This window comes from Anoplopoma fimbria, chromosome 19, assembly GCF_027596085.1.
Source record: "Anoplopoma fimbria isolate UVic2021 breed Golden Eagle Sablefish chromosome 19, Afim_UVic_2022, whole genome shotgun sequence".
Lineage (NCBI taxonomy): Eukaryota > Metazoa > Chordata > Actinopteri > Perciformes > Anoplopomatidae > Anoplopoma > Anoplopoma fimbria.
The window spans coordinates 10,842,003-10,860,613 of NC_072467.1; the positions used below are offsets into that span (position 1 = coordinate 10,842,003).

The window sequence follows — 18,611 nt, forward strand, 5'->3', positions numbered from 1 at the left end:
GGTGCCCTTTAAAATGGAGATAATCTAGTTGCCCTGTGCATCCGTGTTTTGATGTTGTTTCTTTTCTATCTTGTGACTTCTGGTGAGCGTTCATGTACTCTGGGAAAGTCCCCTTCTGGCATTCACGTGCCTTCACATTATCTCTGTTTTGGTTGGTTTATCTTCTGACATAAAACACTTGGAGGAGCTAACCTGTTTGGTACTATTGTCCAATGTAATCAACGTTACTTTATGCAACTTCACCTGACGCATTGTCATCTTGTGTCATGTGTTATTGATATAACTTGTTGCATTGTTCTTTATGTCGAAAACGTTTACATGGTACAGAAATAAAAAACAAAAAACATGATGCCTGCAGTAGCACTCCTTCGATGATGAAAAAAAGAGAGAAAGGGAGACACAGAAAGGGGGAACCGGAGGTCTGTTGACGTTGAGTTCATCAGAAACCCTCCTCCCCTCCCCTCCTCCTCCCCAGCTGATGATGGCCAACCCTTTAGCTGCAAACGCTACGGAACTTAGCCGACAGCTAGCGGGGTAGCGTCGTTAAGTGAGCGTGAGGTCCGAGCCTGTCGTCATGTGGATGTGCTGTTTTAGAGTCCAGTGAGGGCGCGTGAAGGAAACAGACGAGCCCCAGGACCGAACCGGCGTCTGAGCACCACGCGCAGACCAGTGCCGCTCGCGCTAGCTTACTGGTGTGGTGTGACAGCAGGATCAGAGAGTGACACCGGCTAACCGCTAGCTGGTTAGCTGGTTAGCTGGTTAGCAGCAACACGTAGCCTAGCTGGCTAGTTAGCGCTGTGCTGTGTTAACTTCTTCAGTCCGGATCGACTGAGTTTGAGTTCTGCTGTTTTCCAAGTGGTAGCAGTGTAAGTATTCGTTTGGGTCAACACGGGACCATACTAGTTTACTGACGGAATGATGAGTTTGTGAGACTTGGTTGTCATTTGGTACTGCTAATGTTACAGTGCCTGTTTGGTGGGTGGCTAGCTGGCTAGCCGGCTAGCTGGACATATCTTGTTTATCAACAATACTAAAATGTCTCAGTAATTCAGTACACGGTGAGCTGTCTACGTACACAACACAACCATGGATTGAAACAGCTAATGTTAGACATAGTATAGCAGCTACTTTACTTGAGAGATAAACTTCTAAATGGCCAATGTTGATGATTTCTTTCTAGTTTTCACTATTTTATTTCTTCCAGGCTTCACATTTATCTCAAGGGTTGTGTTTCCTCGGCTACTGTAAAGCTTTGCTGCTGGCAAAACACAAATCAGCTGGGAAACAATTAAAAAATACTGCTTTAACAGACTTAACTTAGAATATCTCTCTTTGTTTTCTGTTTTGTTTGTGTCGCTTCCACAGACATGCAAGCCCTGGATGAGAACTGGACCTGAGCCTGGGGCGGTCTATGATGTTCAAAGCTTTTTTCGTTGCATCACCTGACCCCTCCCGGTCTATTTGACTTGCCATTATTACTCCCAACCCAATCCCACATATCTGCTTGGCAACAGTATGATTATTTACATTGACCCCACCCAGCCCACTGGGACAAGAATACCCAAAAACCAAGCTCGCCAAATGATATGATAGTAGCCAGCTGGATCACTTTTTGTGCTTGCAGGAGCCTTGCAAGGGTTCTGCTCTTTCTTTCCTCCTCAAACTCCCTCTCTCCATTCTGGGAGACCCTTGCCAGTGTGGTCTCCGGCACTGGAACCATGGGTAACAGCTGTGTGTGCCGGGAGGATAGTGACTTGGAAGATCATCACCATGGGTCGTCGAGGGCAACCCGAGGACAAGCTAGGCGGGTGGATCACGGTACAGGCGTAGGTGTCGATGCTGGAGAGGCGCGGAGCAGTAGACCCAGGGACCCAGTCAGGCCGCCACGCCGGGGGCGCGGGCCCCATGAGCCAAGACGGAAGAAGCAGAATGTGGATGGCCTGGTGCTGGACACATTGGCTGTCATCAGGACACTGGTGGACAAGTAAGTCCTAATAAGAGTAATGATATTATATAGATAAAGCCAATGGAAGAGTCAGTGGTCTGTACAGTTTTAAAATAAGTTTTCTATACTTTCAATGAGACAAACAATAGATTAAGTCTTTTGTGAACATTTACGTTTAGATAATTAGTAGTAGTAATTAAATGTGGATGTAAGGCAGCCGCGGTGCTCTGTAAAGGACACAAGGTGTACTAGCATATTTACTAGAAGTGGAAGTGATTGCTCGGCACATTTGGATATTCTTGATGGGGTTCTTCGTTTTCATGAATTTAGTTATGTTAACATCAGGGTCAACTACAGCAGCGGGAGTAAAATGCCATCATCACTGACACCATAGAAGTTACTCATGACACTGAAGCTCAGTCAAACTGTCTTCCAGCAGAAGCATCACACAAGGTTGTTTCGTTGTCACGAACACAAAAACATGGCACGCACGACTCTTTGAAGGAGTAGTGGGTACACAGTGAAGTCACGCCTTTGAGATGACTAAGTCCTGTGTCCTTTATTTGGAACTGACGGCACAGTAAAATATTTTGTGCAGAAACCCCAGCAACACTACTTTAATTCCCCTGTGGGAAGTACTGCGACGAATGCTGTTCGAGATCAACTAATGTTGTATTGTGTAAGCTTGGTTTATCCTATCACTTTGACAATGCCATGGGCATCAAACCTCACTGCACTATCAAACATATATCTACATTCATATCACCTTTTCTGTCTTGTACATTTTTTACTGCAGATCACCAACAACGAGGTGAAACTGCTTTGCAAATCAGACTTCCTCTGTCTTTACCTGATGTCATCTTTGTAGTCTTGTCAGGGTTAAAAGTTTATAATAAATCTGTCATTTCACAAAATAGCCTGCTTATAACATTTACATTTTAAGGCTACAATTTTGACAACAAATACCTTGGACCAAACTGACAAAAGTACCTTTTTTCACCCGATCTAAAGAAACGCAACGAGCAGAACTGTTTGAGGACTTATCTTTATATTTAAGTTATTGTTAAAATGTGCTCTACAGTTAACCTGTTCTGTATGTTGATAAAATATTGTCAGCAGACTGAAAAACCTTGGTCATCCTCCACAGAAGTCTTTCGATTTTTTTTTTTTTACCAGTGGTTTCAAAAGGTACAACTACTTAGAGAGCACTTTGTGGAAGTCAGTTTCCTTTATGTATTGCGTTTCCTCTCTTGATGTAGCGATGACTTGCTGCAATTATGAAGTAAGATTTGTGTTGCCTGCGTAGATGCTGAAGCACTTTTTTCATTATCCTACAGTTCCCCTAAGCTATCATTCTCAATAGAGAAAAGCTGTTCAGCATGACCAATTAGGATTTTCAGCTATTTTATCAGGAGAGGTTTGGGTGGCTTTGAGAACAAAATATGGGTAGGATGAATATTGAGTGTGTTCAGGGAAGAGATATCTAATTGACATGAGAAATGAAATCTCGAATGTTAAAATAAGCCCATGTTAAGTACAGGTAGTGTAGTCTGGTCCTATTCGGGGCTAGTTGCCTAATTTTCTCTGTCTACCTTGATGAGAAACCATTTTCAGTCCCCTCTCGAAGAACTTGGCCACTAGTGCATCACTTATGATCCGGTATTGTGTGGAGCTGTACTTCTTGAGTTCATGCAGTAAAAAGTCCCACCTGCAGAGAGACTCCACGTCCATTTTCACCAGCTTTAGGCACAAATCTTTTTTTTTCTCCAGATTATCAAATCTCAAGTATCCTAATATCAATTTATTTCGACCTGGGTCTTTGTCACAGCTCTGTGCAGCCTCATGTACGTCTCTTTTCTTTCACCTACCCCTGTAGCTTTCCATTGGTTTGACCACTTGTGTAAATGTGAGTTTAGAAATTCTAGTTTATAGTTTAAAGAAGCGGACCACTTTCTTCATATTATTAGCATATGTCTGATCAGCCACTTGTTAAACTGCCTGCATATAGTATTGTTAATTCACACATTTACACCACTTTATTGATGTTTATTCTTGCACAGTTTGTCCACACAGATAAACTGTAGTCTACCATTTGAGCAGCACTGGTACATAAAGAAGTTCACCCAACGTTGTCAATTAATAACTGCATTTCAGGGTCGAGGTTCAGTATTTGTGGCAGTTGTAATGCTAATATGGTGGAGAATGTGTACATCTGTACTCTTCAGATTTGTTGACTCTCTGTCAGAGCTGTTGATTTTTGAAACTATAGTTTTGGTTTGTGTTGGATTCGTTGCAAAAAAATATTAAGATTACTTGTTTGTACAATATGACATTTTTCAGCCTAAATTATTATTCTATCTTTAAAAAAAACAACTTTATGAGAATACTGATAAATACTGCAGCTTGAACCACTGTCTTTTGAATACTTTTTCAGCCCTTTATGAAACATGCATGTCCATTTCCAAGAATGCGTTCATGTTTGACTTGAATTAAAGAAAACTAAGTTACAGTAATTCTTAGTTGTGTTAGGAATCTTGAGGATCAAGTTGGCTGAAGTTATGGCTGTAATAATGAAAGCAGTTTTCCGTTTGGGACCAGTCATGACAAGCAACAGTTATAGCATCATCATCAAAAGCAACAACCACTGAAGTAAATCTTTTACGCTTGCCTTCCCCTCTCTGTGGGATGCAATCAAAGTGGCGCACAAAGCAATTAATCATTTGTTTGATAATATTTCACATGCAGTGATCATAGTGTCCTAAAGACATGAGATGAAGTTACTGGTTGAACACTCTTAATGAAAAGCACTTTTATTTGTGAAAAGGATGCACATAAATAAACGCAAATATTGCAAAAAAATAAAAGAGCAGAGTTTGTGATGTAGAGCTTTCAGGTCAGATGAAAAAGATGTGGGAAACAGGCTGTTATCACATTCTGTCCAAACTTTTGTTTTTCAGTGACCAAGAACCCCCTTACTCCATGATCACTTTGCATGAGATGGCAGAGACAGGTAAGGAAAAAATGACACTCCAAAACTCACTGTGCATGGACTTATTAGACAGCACTTTGTCCAGTTAAAAAGCTGGTTGAGAAATGGAAAACAATGTGACTTAATTTAATGCAAAAGCACTTTTTGTGCATTTTGTAATGAGACAGAGGTTATAATGTGAAAATGTAGGAACATTACCTCTCCTCAGAAACAGTAATTTGACGAAGAGGCTAATGTCTCAACAGACGAAAAGATTTCTTGGCTGGTTCTTAGTCTTGTGCAAGTTTTTTCAGGTTGAAGTGACCATCCACTGTACAGTTAAAGCTTTTCATAAATTATCAAGGGGATTTATAGTTTCTACTGACTGGTGAGGAGTCCCAGGAATTTTGACAGGTCTCTTCTGAATATGCTGCCCCAGCCCCCTCGGGCTGAGCTGATGGGTTGTTTTTGAGAACTGCTGAGGCAGTGATTATTACAGTAGCTTTGTAAGCCGCGGACAGTCCCAGCCCTCTTCCTCTGTTCAGTGATGTATTTTCCTATTTGCCCTCTTCTGATACTCTGTCCATGATGTATATAGATATTATATTTTTAGCCATTGATACGTGTTGTTCAAAAGCAGATCTGACATTAAGCATAATTGGGTTGATCTGAGTTTTGTTGTTCAGAAGAAACACAGTTTTGAGGGCTAAAACGCTAAAAACCTACTTGAAGAAGATGGGTAGGTTTGAATGAGGTGTAAAAAAGGTCCTTCGTGCCAAACTAAGGTGTTTGCTGCTTATAATCCTGCAGTAATATCCCTGCCTCAGCATTTCTCTAGCACATTACATCACCTGGGGAAGGTGCATAGTCACAAGCTTCAAACATTGCAGCATCATGTGTTGGTCACTACTTATTGACAGGGCTGGTTTTGATTGGTGTCTTTTTGGAGCTTGAGTCGATGTTTGTGTGTGTTTTTGGCACTTTCTTCTGCATATGTTTGAATGATGCTCTCATGCTGTGTGTGTGTTTATGCAGTAGCCTTTTGAATTCTTGAGTTGAACGCATGGTGTTTGATGCTCACATGGCGTGGTGTTGTCGAGTTGTTGAACAGCCAAGCTGGTTAGCTTGCAGACACTGAACCTTGAAGGCAGCCAAGCCGCAAGCCAGTCACTTTCTGTTTGACATGTGCCATGATGCTACATTATTCATCAGCCAGTTGGCTGGGGCTTTCATAAGTGTTAGAGAGTTTCTTATTGAGCCATCTAATGGACAGGAAATGGATGTTTTAGTATTCATGTTGCAGCTGATAGTCATAATCCAGGGGTCTGTCTGACAAAGTGATTTCAGCGCAGTTCAGTTACCTTCGAGTTATCTGGTTTCATTGGTTCTAATAGTGCTAATTACTTTAAGTGTGTTTCATTAAAATGAGAGAACAGGAGAACCATCTGAATGGTCCGTTCAATGAATCCGTTGAGTCTTAATTAAATAATTTCCCCTCTTCTCCCTCAGATGATGGTTGGCTGGAGGTTGTCCAGTCTCTGATTCGAGTGATCCCATTGGACGATCCGCTTGGCCCTGCAGTGATAACCCTTCTGTTGGATGAGTGTCCCCTGCCCACTAAGGTTAGTGGCTAATAAGTGTGTTTGACACAGAAGGAGTCATTTGGGGTAATAACTTTAAATTGATATGACCTGTAACATAGACATTTCTTACCCCAACATTGACCAAAGCCTGAGGGGGAAAACATGAAATCTCAAAACTAACCCAGCTATAATCAGAAAACCAATCTTTGTCTTCCTCTTTCCCTTGGCTTTTCCTGTATATTTTGGTGATTGCTTGTTTGTACAATGGGACATAGATAGGAACCCCTCATGATCAGCTGTTTTTAAGCCTCGAGGAACTGGCTTGTAACTTAATCACATGTATTGTTTTCATTTGGCCTATGCTCCCCCCTCCCTCTCTCTCCCACACCACCTCCTTTTTTCCCCTTTGGACAAATAAAATCTGGTTGGGACCCCCTGCCTCCTGGTCCAAAGTAACCTGAGGACAAAGGACATAGTATGACACTCTGAACAGTATGAACTCTGTAGTCATTCCAGTATTCGACAGAGTTATTCTCCACCTAACAAAACATATTGTGCAGGTTTAAAAATGAATAAGATGCAAAGCCTCTAACACACAGCAGTTATAAAAAGGAAATAAAAACTTGTATCACTCCTTGCCCGCAGGTGATGCGTATAAGTAGCACTGCAAGTATGAAAGTGCTGCCACTGCAGCTCTGCAGATGATATTGTATGAGGGTTGGTTTCTGCTGCATCATTGACACAAAGTGGATTTGATTTACTTGTGGTGTGCATCACCAGCTGTTGGTCCGGAGAATCACTGCTAGCAGTAGCGTGTGTGTGTGTGTGTGTGTGTGTGTGTGTGTGTGTGTGTGTGTGTGTGTGTGTGTGTGTGTGTGTGTGTGTGTGTGTGTGTGTGTGTGTGTGTGTGTGTGTGTGTGTGTGTGTGTGTGTGCGTGCTTTTACCCACACTTGAATTTAATATTTTGTAACTTGATCTTTTTGGTAGAATTTCCATTACAATCATGTATGGTCTGGGAACATTGTGACTGAAATTGTAATTTTACATCCCTCCATTCTTTGAACGTTTGGACTGTGTGTATGTGACTTTCATAAGAGTAACTGCTCCATCTCTTCTCATAAGGATGCTCTCCAGAAACTGTCTGACATGCTGAGTCTGAGTTCGGCTGTAGCAAAACAGGACGCTCTAAATCCTGCTAAACACAGAAACACCACAGCTGTCCTGGGATGCTTGGCAGAGAAACTGGCTGGTAAAGTCCACATTTTAACGATAGTCGTGATCAAGCTCATTGAAAAACAACAGATTACAATTTAGGATTGTTTTAGGGGTAATTCTACTATTTTAATAATAATTCTAATAATAGAATAATATATTTTTTTTTATATATATATATATATATATATATTATATAAATAAAGAGTCATGGATGCTGTTTAATGTCCTAATGTACAGTTTGGTGGTTTATTGAAGTCAGATTTGACCAGTTTTGCTGAGTCACTAAATAATCTTAGAATCATGAAGCAGCTCCTCTAAAAGTTAGGAAAACACAGTCACTTTCTTAACACAGAGGTTGAAATAGTTTTTCCTTGTGATTTTGAGTTATCAACACCATTTCTTTACATTTCTCCTTAAGGTCCGGCTAGTATTGGATTGTTGAGCCCTGGAACCCTTGAGTACCTTCTAGAGAGTCTGGTGAAAACACACACACACACACACACACACACACACACACACACACACACACACACACACACACACACACACACACACACACACACACACACACACACACACACACACACACACACACACACACACACACACACACTAATGCTTGTGGTGGAAGCAAGGATATTGCGTTGGGAGGGTCATTGATTTACTGGTGATACCGCAGCAACCAAGCCAAGTCAAAGATGAAAAGACATGCTGATTCTGCGTAAATGTAAAGTTAAGATGTGAGTATGCTTCAAATGAACCATACCATGTCAGACAGCCAGGGTGGTAGTTTTTACAAATGAGTTGGGCATTTGACCTCTCTATTACTAATTCTCAAATGGTTATTGTTATTCATCAGATAAAAACCTCAGTGTTTTCCAATCCACTCGCTCTTCTGTGCTTTGTCAGAGCTATAAGGGAGTCAATTCTGCAATTAAGTTCCATACTGATTCAACAAAAAGTAATAAACCACATCCAAATGTAGACAACTTTAGTGGAAAAAAACCCTGCAGCTGATTCTCAGAAAAAGCCTTTCAGTTCTGCCTTTTAAAAAATGTCATTTTAATATGAAGCATGTTTTTAATATGATTGCAACATGTGTTGAGGAGGACTTTGGATAGAAAGAGAAAGAGGAAGAGTGAGTAAGAAAAATAATATGTTTTGTAGATACATATTAGTTATACGACTGTCAGTGACCTCTAAGTCATGAGCTAACAGATGTATGAGGACCAATTCTCTTAGTAGAGTTTGTCCTGGAAGAATCAGCTTTATTGGCCATGTATGCGTACAAATTTGACATCGGTTACTTGCACTCACTGGTTTCACAGAAACAGACAAATAAACAAAAAATCAAGGAGGTTGAAGAATAAAAAAGGATAAACATTAACAATTTTTTACACAGAAATATAAAATGCAAAAGTATATATACATATTTATATATATATATATATGAACATAAAAACAATGAAATGTATATAAAAGTGCAAATATGCAGAGTGCAAGGCTGCTTGAATAAATATGGAAACAATTTGAATTTAATTTTACCGGATTATTGCAGAAGGAAGACAGAGTGACGGTTACAAAGTCAATAAAGTGAAGTGGCATTCAGACATGTCAGTTACAAGACACTCAACCATCTGTGTTTCATCCAACGTCTGTCCTTGGAAGCACGCTCACTGTGAATTAAGAACAGAAGGCCTAGTTATATAAGATGTGTATTGTTATTATAGTGCCATGAAAGAAAATGTTGATGATCATTCCTGTAAATCTTCCTCCAGAGCTCTGAAGCCCACCCAACTGTCATGCTGTTTGCTCTCATCGCTTTGGAGAAGTTTTCCCAGACCAGTAAGTTCACTCGCTGTATTTTAAGGCCATTTCATATCAAAGATTCATGATGAGTCAGTTGAAATCTTGTGACTACCTTACAAAAGAACACAAAGATGAAACAGAAAGTGCCCTAATCAAAGGAATACCATGACAACGGGCAATCTTTATACAACTTCACTGTTGGTAGTTTGTTTACTTTTGCATATGAAAAAGTATGCTGTAAGGTAGAGACACAGATGTGCTGTCAATCACCAGTATTTTCCTGTTTATTTCCAAACCAAAATGTAAATTGCTGATTGGTAGAAAATGCAAAAACGTCTAAAACTCTCCACTTGTTGTAGTCCCCACCAGCCAAATGCGTCAATGTGTTTGACTGTTTTAACACTCGTGCCTGGTGCATCTTCTTGCCCTCAGGTGAAAACAAACTGACGGTGTCTGAGTCATGCATCAGCAATCGACTCGCTGTCCTGGAGTCATGGGCAGAGCATCCTGACTACCTGAAGAGGCAGGTCGGATTCTGCTCACAGTGGAGCCTCGACAACCTGTGTGAGTACAAGTAGCCACATTCCATCACAAACATGGATCACATATTACAGGCTCTTTAATAAGGAATTTGTGGGTGAGTGTGTGAGTCACTCAAGAAAGGAAAGTGAGAATGTTTCCTCTGTTGTCCTCCGTCCAGTCCTAAAGGAGGGTCGTCAGTTCACCTATGAGAAGGTCAACCTCACCAACATCAATGCCATGCTCAACAGCAATGATGTCAGCGAGTACCTCAAGATCTCCCCTTCTGGACTAGAGGTGTGTGTGTGTGTTGTGTGTGTGTTATGTAATTAACCACATATGGAATAATTCATGGATAAACAACAGATCCACTCCTTTTCCAACATTGAGATTTTAATAAGTTGTATCCATTAGCCTGATTTATAAATGTTTTTCATGTGTATATTTAAAATTTAAATGATTTATGGATGTTCTCTCTCGCTCTCTTTGCTCCCCTCCTCAGGCCCGATGCGATGCCTCGTCCTTTGAGAGCGTGCGTTGTACATTCTGCGTGGATTCAGGCGTCTGGTACTACGAGGTGACGGTCATTACATCAGGCGTGATGCAAATCGGATGGGCCACCAAGGACAGCAAGTTCCTCAACCATGTACGCCTCTTCTTTGTCTGTACTGTTTAGCTTTTCCACATCCGTTTTTCTTTTTGCAGTTGCATGATTTAGCGTTTTGTGCGTGTGTGTGTGTTTTACAGGAGGGCTATGGGATAGGCGACGATGAATACTCGTGTGCGTATGATGGCTGCAGGCAGCTCATCTGGTACAACGCTCGCAGTAAACCTCACTCTCACCACTGCTGGAAGGAGGGTATGCAGTACACACACTGACTAGCGTTTCTCAACAATATACTTCGAAGAAAGTTTGTCTGACTGAACGTTAGAAAAGAGAGGAGACCACCCTTTAAATGACTTATTTGTTTAGAAATAGCTTTATCGTTTTTAGTGTCTCTGGGATGTTTTTGTGATTTTTAGCACCCACACGCTGCTGTCAGCGCCAGGCTCTGATTTACCTCCCACACAGAGTGTCGGATAATAGTAATAACTGCGCGCCAACACTTTATTCCTCTGCGTGTGTGGCCTGTTTAGGAGATGCCATCGGCTTCCTGTTGGACCTCAGCAAGAAGCAGATGATTTTCTATCTGAACGGACATCAGCTGCCGCCGGAGAAACAGGTCTTCTCCTCAGCCACGTAAGCCCCTTACACACACAAACAAACAAACAAACAAACAAACAAACAAACAAACACACACACACACACACACACACAGTCATCTCTTTAATATCTGTCACCTTTTTTTTCTTTTCTCAGTCCTGTGACTTGTTTCAGCGTTTGTCCTCCTTAATACACACTTTTCCTTTGTCTTTCTGTCCTTCCTCCCTTTTTCCAGTGGATTTCTCTTTTCTCTCTTATGTCCCTTTCTCAAATTAACCCCTATCTTTCCTTCACCTCTGTGTCCATCAGGTCCGGTTTCTTTGCAGCAGCCAGCTTCATGTCTTACCAGCAGTGCGAGTTTAACTTTGGGGCCAAGCCTTTCCGTCACCCGCCTTCTGTAAAGTTCAGCACCTTCAACGATTTCGCTTCACTGCTGCCCAGTGAAAAGATCATCCTACCCAGGTAAAAAGTGAAGCAGGTCCTTACAGTGATCTTTTGTGTTTAAAATAGACTTGGAATTTGGGAAGGCAGTTTGCAATCTGTTGTCTTACCTAATCATCCCCTGACTAGTGAATCATTTATTTGCACACAGTGTTCAACACTTTTGGGGTTGTTCCAGCATACGTAGAACATTTTGATCTCTCATTAGTTTATTGGCCACATTCAAGCAGCTCTTTAGACTCTTTGTAAATTGAATGACTGGTTAAAAGATGACTTGAAGGAATAGAACAAAATTTGTACAAGAGAAGGTCACTCATCCTCTTTACAGTCTGATCTGTATAATGCAACAGAGCCGTCTTTTGGCAGGCGCTTAGTTATGGCTCTATTCAGTTAAGGGTTTCCAGTAAATCCTGGCAGGGACCCAGCATCTACAATACTCTGGAAGTGGAACACTGAAATTGAATGCACTATTAATGTGACTTATTACACCTGTGTTTGACAAGACAGAACGTCTGGCATTTGAAGGGTCTACCAGCCTGTATTAAATAACACCTTTTGTTAAGCTTAAAATGATCAGGTTTTAATGACTCTGTCAGAAGGTTGTATACTCAATTCTATCGCAATCCCATGCAACAACACAACCTGGAACATTAACAAAGCTGAATCAAGAAGTCTCTGAGACAAAATCAACAAAAACTGAATTGCATTTCAGTGAATCAAAGAGGTGTACTTGTTATTGACACAAGCAAAAAGAACTGGAATAATTAACAAAATAAGTATATATGCACAGAGGAAAACACTTTTAAATACATGTCGGTAAATGTTAATCTGCTTTTTTGTGAATATTTTTTTTGTGTGTTTTTCACAGACACCGGCGTCTGGCCTTACTTAAGCAGGTTAGCATCCGAGACAACTGCTGCACGCTGTGTTGTGACGTCATGGCTGACACGGAGCTGCGGCCCTGTGGACATGGGTATGTGTGCATCTGGTGTGAACAAACGCTGCTTGATAGTCACAAACTATTCCAACTGTTGAAATTATTATATTGAACTTCCAAATAGTTCAATGGAATATCATTGAGAGCGTATTGTCTTTGTAAATAATATGTTAGTTAGACTAATACCCAAGTCAATTTGCTATGAATGGATAGTAAAATCTTCCTTTATGTCGTCCCCCCCCTGTCCTCCAGTGGTATGTGTATGGAGTGTGCCTTACAGTTAGAGACGTGCCCCCTGTGCCGCCAGGACATCCAGACCCGCGTCAGACTCATTGCACATATCTCCTGACAAACCTCCTGCCCCTTCTCAAACAAGGAGAGACACACAAGCCCTACAGCCTCGCCCTCCTCCTCTAATCCCATATCACCCAGCGGGGCTACGAGGACAGGGCCAGGGAGTTGTGATGATACCAGAACTGTGACTTCTGGTACCAGGAAGCGACGATGCAGGGGTGGAGCGGAGAAAAAGAGGAGATGAGAGGAGGGGAATTTAAACAACAGCTGGATCCCCAGGAGCTTTCTCCCAATGGCCTACAGCTCCTCTGTTGTATCCTTCTGACAACTCTTTACAGAAGCCGGTTCAAGTATCGTCAACTTTCTATAAACGGCGTTTGATTCAGAAAATGAGGAGCAGAAACAATTTAATGAGATTACAGACGGAACCATTCTCTCATCTGCAAGCCCCTGCGTAGAGTTATCAGACATCCTCTCTATGATATGAGGATCCCACTGCGCTTTGAGCCAACAGGCTACTACTATTTAATCCCATCATCGTCATGCACACGTCTACAGATCTGAAAGGGCTGGGTAACATAAAAGATCACAGCCTGTTGTACAGTAAACTCAAGGTACAGATACATTTGCTAAGAATCTCACTTTCATGTTTTGGGGATATGCGAATTGTGGTGTTCTCGAGATACATTTTCTTTCTCTTTTCTCAAGTTTATACCAACACCTATCCTTTGGTAAGCTTCACCCTCTGAACTGACTGATTTCCCATTGGTAGGTTTTGCCATTTGCAAAAAAAGACCTAATTTTGTCAAATGTAAACAAATCCAATATTTGAATTTTCTGATTCGGTTTACAAATGTTAGAAATGAGATCAGCGATAGAGATCGTTAACGACAAAATCCTTGTTTTACAACCAGTGAAAAAAAAACAACAACTTGAATCTGTATTATAAGTAACTGATTCAAACACAGCTGACCCGGCTGCTTTTTGTGCTTTATTGACTTTTCTCAGATGTTGATATTTCCTTAGTCTTTGTCATGTATGCAACAACCACAGCCAATAAATACACAGCGATTAGAATTTACAGAAAGGTAATCTGTAAATGAATCACATGTTCTCTCCCCAATGATAAGTGCTTATGTTTTAAGAGCAAGTGAGGGAGAAGTATACAAATTAATTTCCACCACATTCAGAATGTATCTGGGATTGCTTGATTGGTGCTTACAATTTGACAACAACTTTTAACGCAGCACAACCATGAGGCGGGCTCTATTGAGTAAATATGTCTTATTTTTTAGTTTGTTATGACACACAATAGTCGTCTGTGTTAAGACAACTATTTTCAATCCTCAAGATGTGATTTAATTTAGTGTTATTAATGATGGTGAACACTGATGTAGAGACTCGGTTGAGAGGTACAACAGGTTTTGTTGATTGATAGTGTTGTATTAGCCGATCAGTTAAATGCTTGAAACAAATGTGAAATGTTTAAGTGAATTGTTTTTCACCAATATCAGTTAACTAAATATCCCAGGGTCATTTTTAAGATGTTGTCATTTTGGGTCTGATTTGGCAGTGAATACTTGACATGAACTAGCAAACCAACTACACACAACACAGTGACATCAGAATAAAACATGTTATGTTTCACTTGATACCAATCACAGCTTACAGAATAGATCTTGTCAAAACAAGTTTTTACATTGAAAGCGTATCTTTCAATGCATCTTTAAGACTGATTAAATTGTGTTGACCCTCTTTGTGCTTTATACAACATAACAAAACATCTCCCTGCTCTCATTTAGCCATTTCTCCATCTTTCTCCCTCCGTCTTTATAAGAACCCCTTGTTACCTGTCCGTCTTTCTGTCCATTCTTTACTTGAAGCATCTCTGGATTGACTGAATGACATTTGTTTTTGGGAAATGGGTGATGAGAGATGGTGATCGTAGAAAAATTCTATTTGTACAACTAAAGAAAGAAGAAATCTGGTGACATTTCAAATCATCACAATGAATAATTTTGAATTCATTTTGGTCAAATTGTTTATGAATAGTTACTGCTCCACCAAATTGCATGAACAGGATCTGTAAAATCATTGAGACTATACTGGAATGATTTCTAAAAGGTAACATGCATCTCTTAGTAGGCGACAATAGACGGGCCCGGTCACTGTTTGCTATCTTGTATTTCCTGGAGCACCTAATACTGTACATGCAGGTGAGAGAAATTATATGTTTGTCTCTTAAGGTTTGAGATGAGATTCAGGATTGTAAAGAATAAATTGTGGATCGTATTTAAAACATCTATTGAGGAATTTTGCCCCAGAGTTCCCAAAGATGTGAATGAAGAATTATTGTTTCTTGGATTGTGATATTTGTAATAAATGTATGTTCATGTGATATTTTCTGTCTGACTAATTGTTTTTTATTTACTTCTCAAATCTTCTTTTGTCCCAAGAACAGGAGGATATTCTGATTATTTCTTGCCAATTTAGGGGTTTTACAGTATGAAGAACAAAATACTTAAACACTATTATACATTCATTTTCTCTGACATTAATTATTGAGAGAACAGTCTATTACAACTAATGTAGGTGCCAATATTTAAACTGTTGATAGAAAAAAATTGTAATAATCAGATTATGTACTACTAACTATCTCCTTAATTTGAGTGAAATTCCAGCAAAGGGAGCAGGGGAACTTGTGAGACCTTGGAAGCAAACGTTGTCTCAGTAATGTGTTTAGACTATAAATAAATGAATAAAATGAAACCACAAAGTCTCAACTCGATAATCCCGCGGAAATGTTCTCAGGTAGGAACCAATGTTCACAAATATTGTTCTACCGGACGGGACTCGGTTGCGCACATACGTTCGCCGTTTCCTTGGTAACAACGTTACCGTCGCTATTTACCAGACGTTCAAAAACATGGACATTCAGAAACTCAGTAAGTAGCTACATTAAATTCCTCTGAATCACATTCATTTCTCTTAAGGGGTTGTAGAGTAATCCTTCTAGTTCGGAGAATGCGGAATACAGCCAACAAACTGACTGCTGGTGTTATTTAAAGGCTAACTAACGTCATGTGTGTCCAGCTGACGTTGCTCTAACCTTTACCGTTTACCTTTACCTTACCTAGCCAGTAAACCAGCCTATGCTATCGTTAAGTAATGACCAAAACCAGTGAGGCCCGACAGGCAGCTTTGTGATTGAACGAAACATCTGGTCTGAGGCCAGCTGTCTGGTAGCTCACTGACAGCTTTAATTCACCAACACGTGCGTATTCAGATGCGGCCTGCTTTCATGTTTCAGATGTCCGAGGCTGTGGAGATGGAGACAACATCGTAGATATGGTTGACATGGATGAAGAAAACTTTGCTATTTCAAGGTAGGTTTCCAGAGTCCAGTCACAAACCTGCTGACACTGACTCCTCCTTCTGTGTAATTAACAGTGTGGATAGTGTTTTCTTTAAGTAAAATGCAAAGGCTAAAGTAAATGCTCAAGCTTTGTGGCCATGCAAGGCTTGTATCTCGCTGTCTTTATTTTTTATTTGTTTTTATTGGGACTTTACCAGGCAAAAACCTTATTTACCTACAAGCATTTACTTCCAAGACTCAAAAGAAGTTTGAGGGCAGTATCACGGCATGGTCAGTCAAGTCTTAAATTCTCCTTTTGAGACTCAAGTCTACAGCTAGAGACAGCAGAATTAATGCACAACTGTAATATTGTGATAAACTGCATATAAAGTCTACCTTTAGGTGATATGATCTTTGTCTTTTGTTTTTCTCCCTCCAGTTCCTCGGCTGCAGACGCAGCTTTTGACGCTGTTATTGGCTGCATAGAGGACATCATCATGGGTATTATTAGTGATGAGATCGCTCTTATCAGTCTTTTCTAAATAATTATTTCAATGTCCCCATTTGTTAAAGATGAATTTTTCAGTAACCTGACATCATAGTATTATGTTGTGAAAAACACATCTTAGCAGTCTTTGGGCTTAGAAATCAAATGGATCCATCTACAGAGTAGGAAAACAGTGTAAATTTTCCTGAAAATGAAGGCCTCTGTGACTTTATGAAATGTAGTATTGCTAATTTGCTCACTGTGGGACTATTAAAATATTATCTTGTCTTATCTTAACTTATGTTATCTTATAAATATAATGGTGAAAATAGGTGATGTTCTACATGTCAAATAACTTCCTTTTAGAGGAGGAGTTTCAGCAGCTTCAGCAGAGCTTCATGGAGAAACACTACCTGGAGTTTGAGGACTCTGACGAGAACAAGCTCAGTTACACACCAATCTTCAATGAATATGTGAGTTGCTGGACATCTCGCTATGTTCTAATGTAACTCCCAAAGCTTTCTTCAAGGAATATGACAATGACGATTATCTGAATTGTATAACCCATCTTAGTTTAGTACGCAGTTACTTTCAGGAACATGACCATTGTATCACCTTGTCTATAATTTCAACCTAGAGCTCTATCAAAGATTAAGATTTACTGAACGTCTGAAGTAGTCAGGAAAGTAAACTGAGACCTAATTCATAATAACACTCATGGCTGTTGTGTAGGTTGACCTGCTGGAGAAACATCTGGAGCAGCAGCTGATTGAGAGGATCCCCGCCTTCAACATGAACACTTTCATAAAGAGGCTCATGTAAGATCTGACATCATAACTTTCCCCTGAGACCATCTTATTCTTGCTGTTTTCCTCCTACAACAACTAAACCACTTCAACTCAATTGGTGACATACATGGTGTCAGTGAAAGCAACCATATAGCTCAAACAGTAGTTTGTTTGATGCACCCGTTGGGCCTAAGAAATATTATGCTGCAGCCAGCCACTAGGTGGCACAAAGGCACATTGCAAATGTGATTGGATTCACCATGTGCCTCTCCTCCACCCTGCAGGCAACACAAAGAGGAGGTGCCAGGTGATATCTTTGACATGCTGCTGACGTTCACTGACTTCATGGCTTTTAAGGAGATGTTTCTGGAATACAGAGCTGTGAGTGGTTTGCAAACTGGAGAATATTTTTAATCCCGTTTTCACTGAGAATCTTAACAAGAGATCTCATCAAAATAGAAATTGGTGAATTTTTGAATTCACCACATTTCTATCTTTTAGGAGGTATGTTGACTGTCTGTGCCACCTTTTTCTGTGTGTTAATTGGTCAAAAACAAGTGGTGATGAGTCCTGTTTTAATGCTTTGCTTTAATACCAGCTGTATGAATCTGTATGTTTCTAGGAGAAGGAGGGCCGAGGTCTGGACCTGAGTCAAGGGCTGGTGGTCACATCTCTGATCCCTGCTGGTTCCAAACACAGTGGCTTCACTGAACCGCAGTGACGCTCACAAAACTTTAAATTGCCTCCTCCTCTTTATGTTTATGTTACAGTTCATGGGCCTTCAGAAAGTTGTTAGCTTGTGGTCACTTTTTGGGGAGTTTTGTGCTCTAATGTTGAGCTGCTGGATACATTTCCCTCGTAAATCTATAGTCTGTGCAAAATCATATGCATTCCTCTGTGTTTTATGTGTTTGGTAAGATGGCATGTGTGTTCAAGAGGTTATTTGTAGTTAAACAGTGAAGATGGAAGGTGTTGGCTTTCGTTCTACTCCCCCAGCAACTTCACTGGACATAACAGCTACTTGAAATATTCAAATTTTTTAAATTGGAATTTGCAGGTGAGAGG

At 40.4% G+C, this 18,611-nt stretch overlaps 2 protein-coding genes across 2 annotated transcripts; both read left to right on the top strand.

Annotated features, from left to right (window-relative positions):
* The first annotated feature begins 446 nt into the window (after positions 1-446).
* On the top strand, positions 447-15,314 carry rspry1 (ring finger and SPRY domain containing 1). Its single transcript, XM_054620701.1, has 15 exons — positions 447-866; positions 1,366-1,984; positions 4,903-4,955; positions 6,423-6,535; positions 7,620-7,746; positions 8,131-8,189; positions 9,491-9,557; positions 9,954-10,085; positions 10,222-10,337; positions 10,543-10,686; positions 10,788-10,899; positions 11,178-11,280; positions 11,554-11,706; positions 12,554-12,658; positions 12,875-15,314. The coding sequence occupies exons 2-15, from the start codon at positions 1,587-1,589 to the stop codon at positions 12,969-12,971; spliced, it is 1,779 nt and encodes a 592-aa protein (XP_054476676.1). The 5' UTR covers positions 447-866; positions 1,366-1,586; the 3' UTR covers positions 12,972-15,314.
* Positions 15,315-15,750: 436 nt separating this feature from the next.
* On the top strand, positions 15,751-18,314 carry arl2bp (ADP-ribosylation factor-like 2 binding protein). The gene is made up of 7 exons (XM_054619842.1): positions 15,751-15,861; positions 16,227-16,302; positions 16,711-16,772; positions 17,125-17,231; positions 17,491-17,576; positions 17,831-17,927; positions 18,169-18,314. The coding sequence occupies exons 1-7, from the start codon at positions 15,843-15,845 to the stop codon at positions 18,265-18,267; spliced, it is 546 nt and encodes a 181-aa protein (XP_054475817.1). The 5' UTR covers positions 15,751-15,842; the 3' UTR covers positions 18,268-18,314.
* Positions 18,315-18,611: the final 297 nt, after the last annotated feature.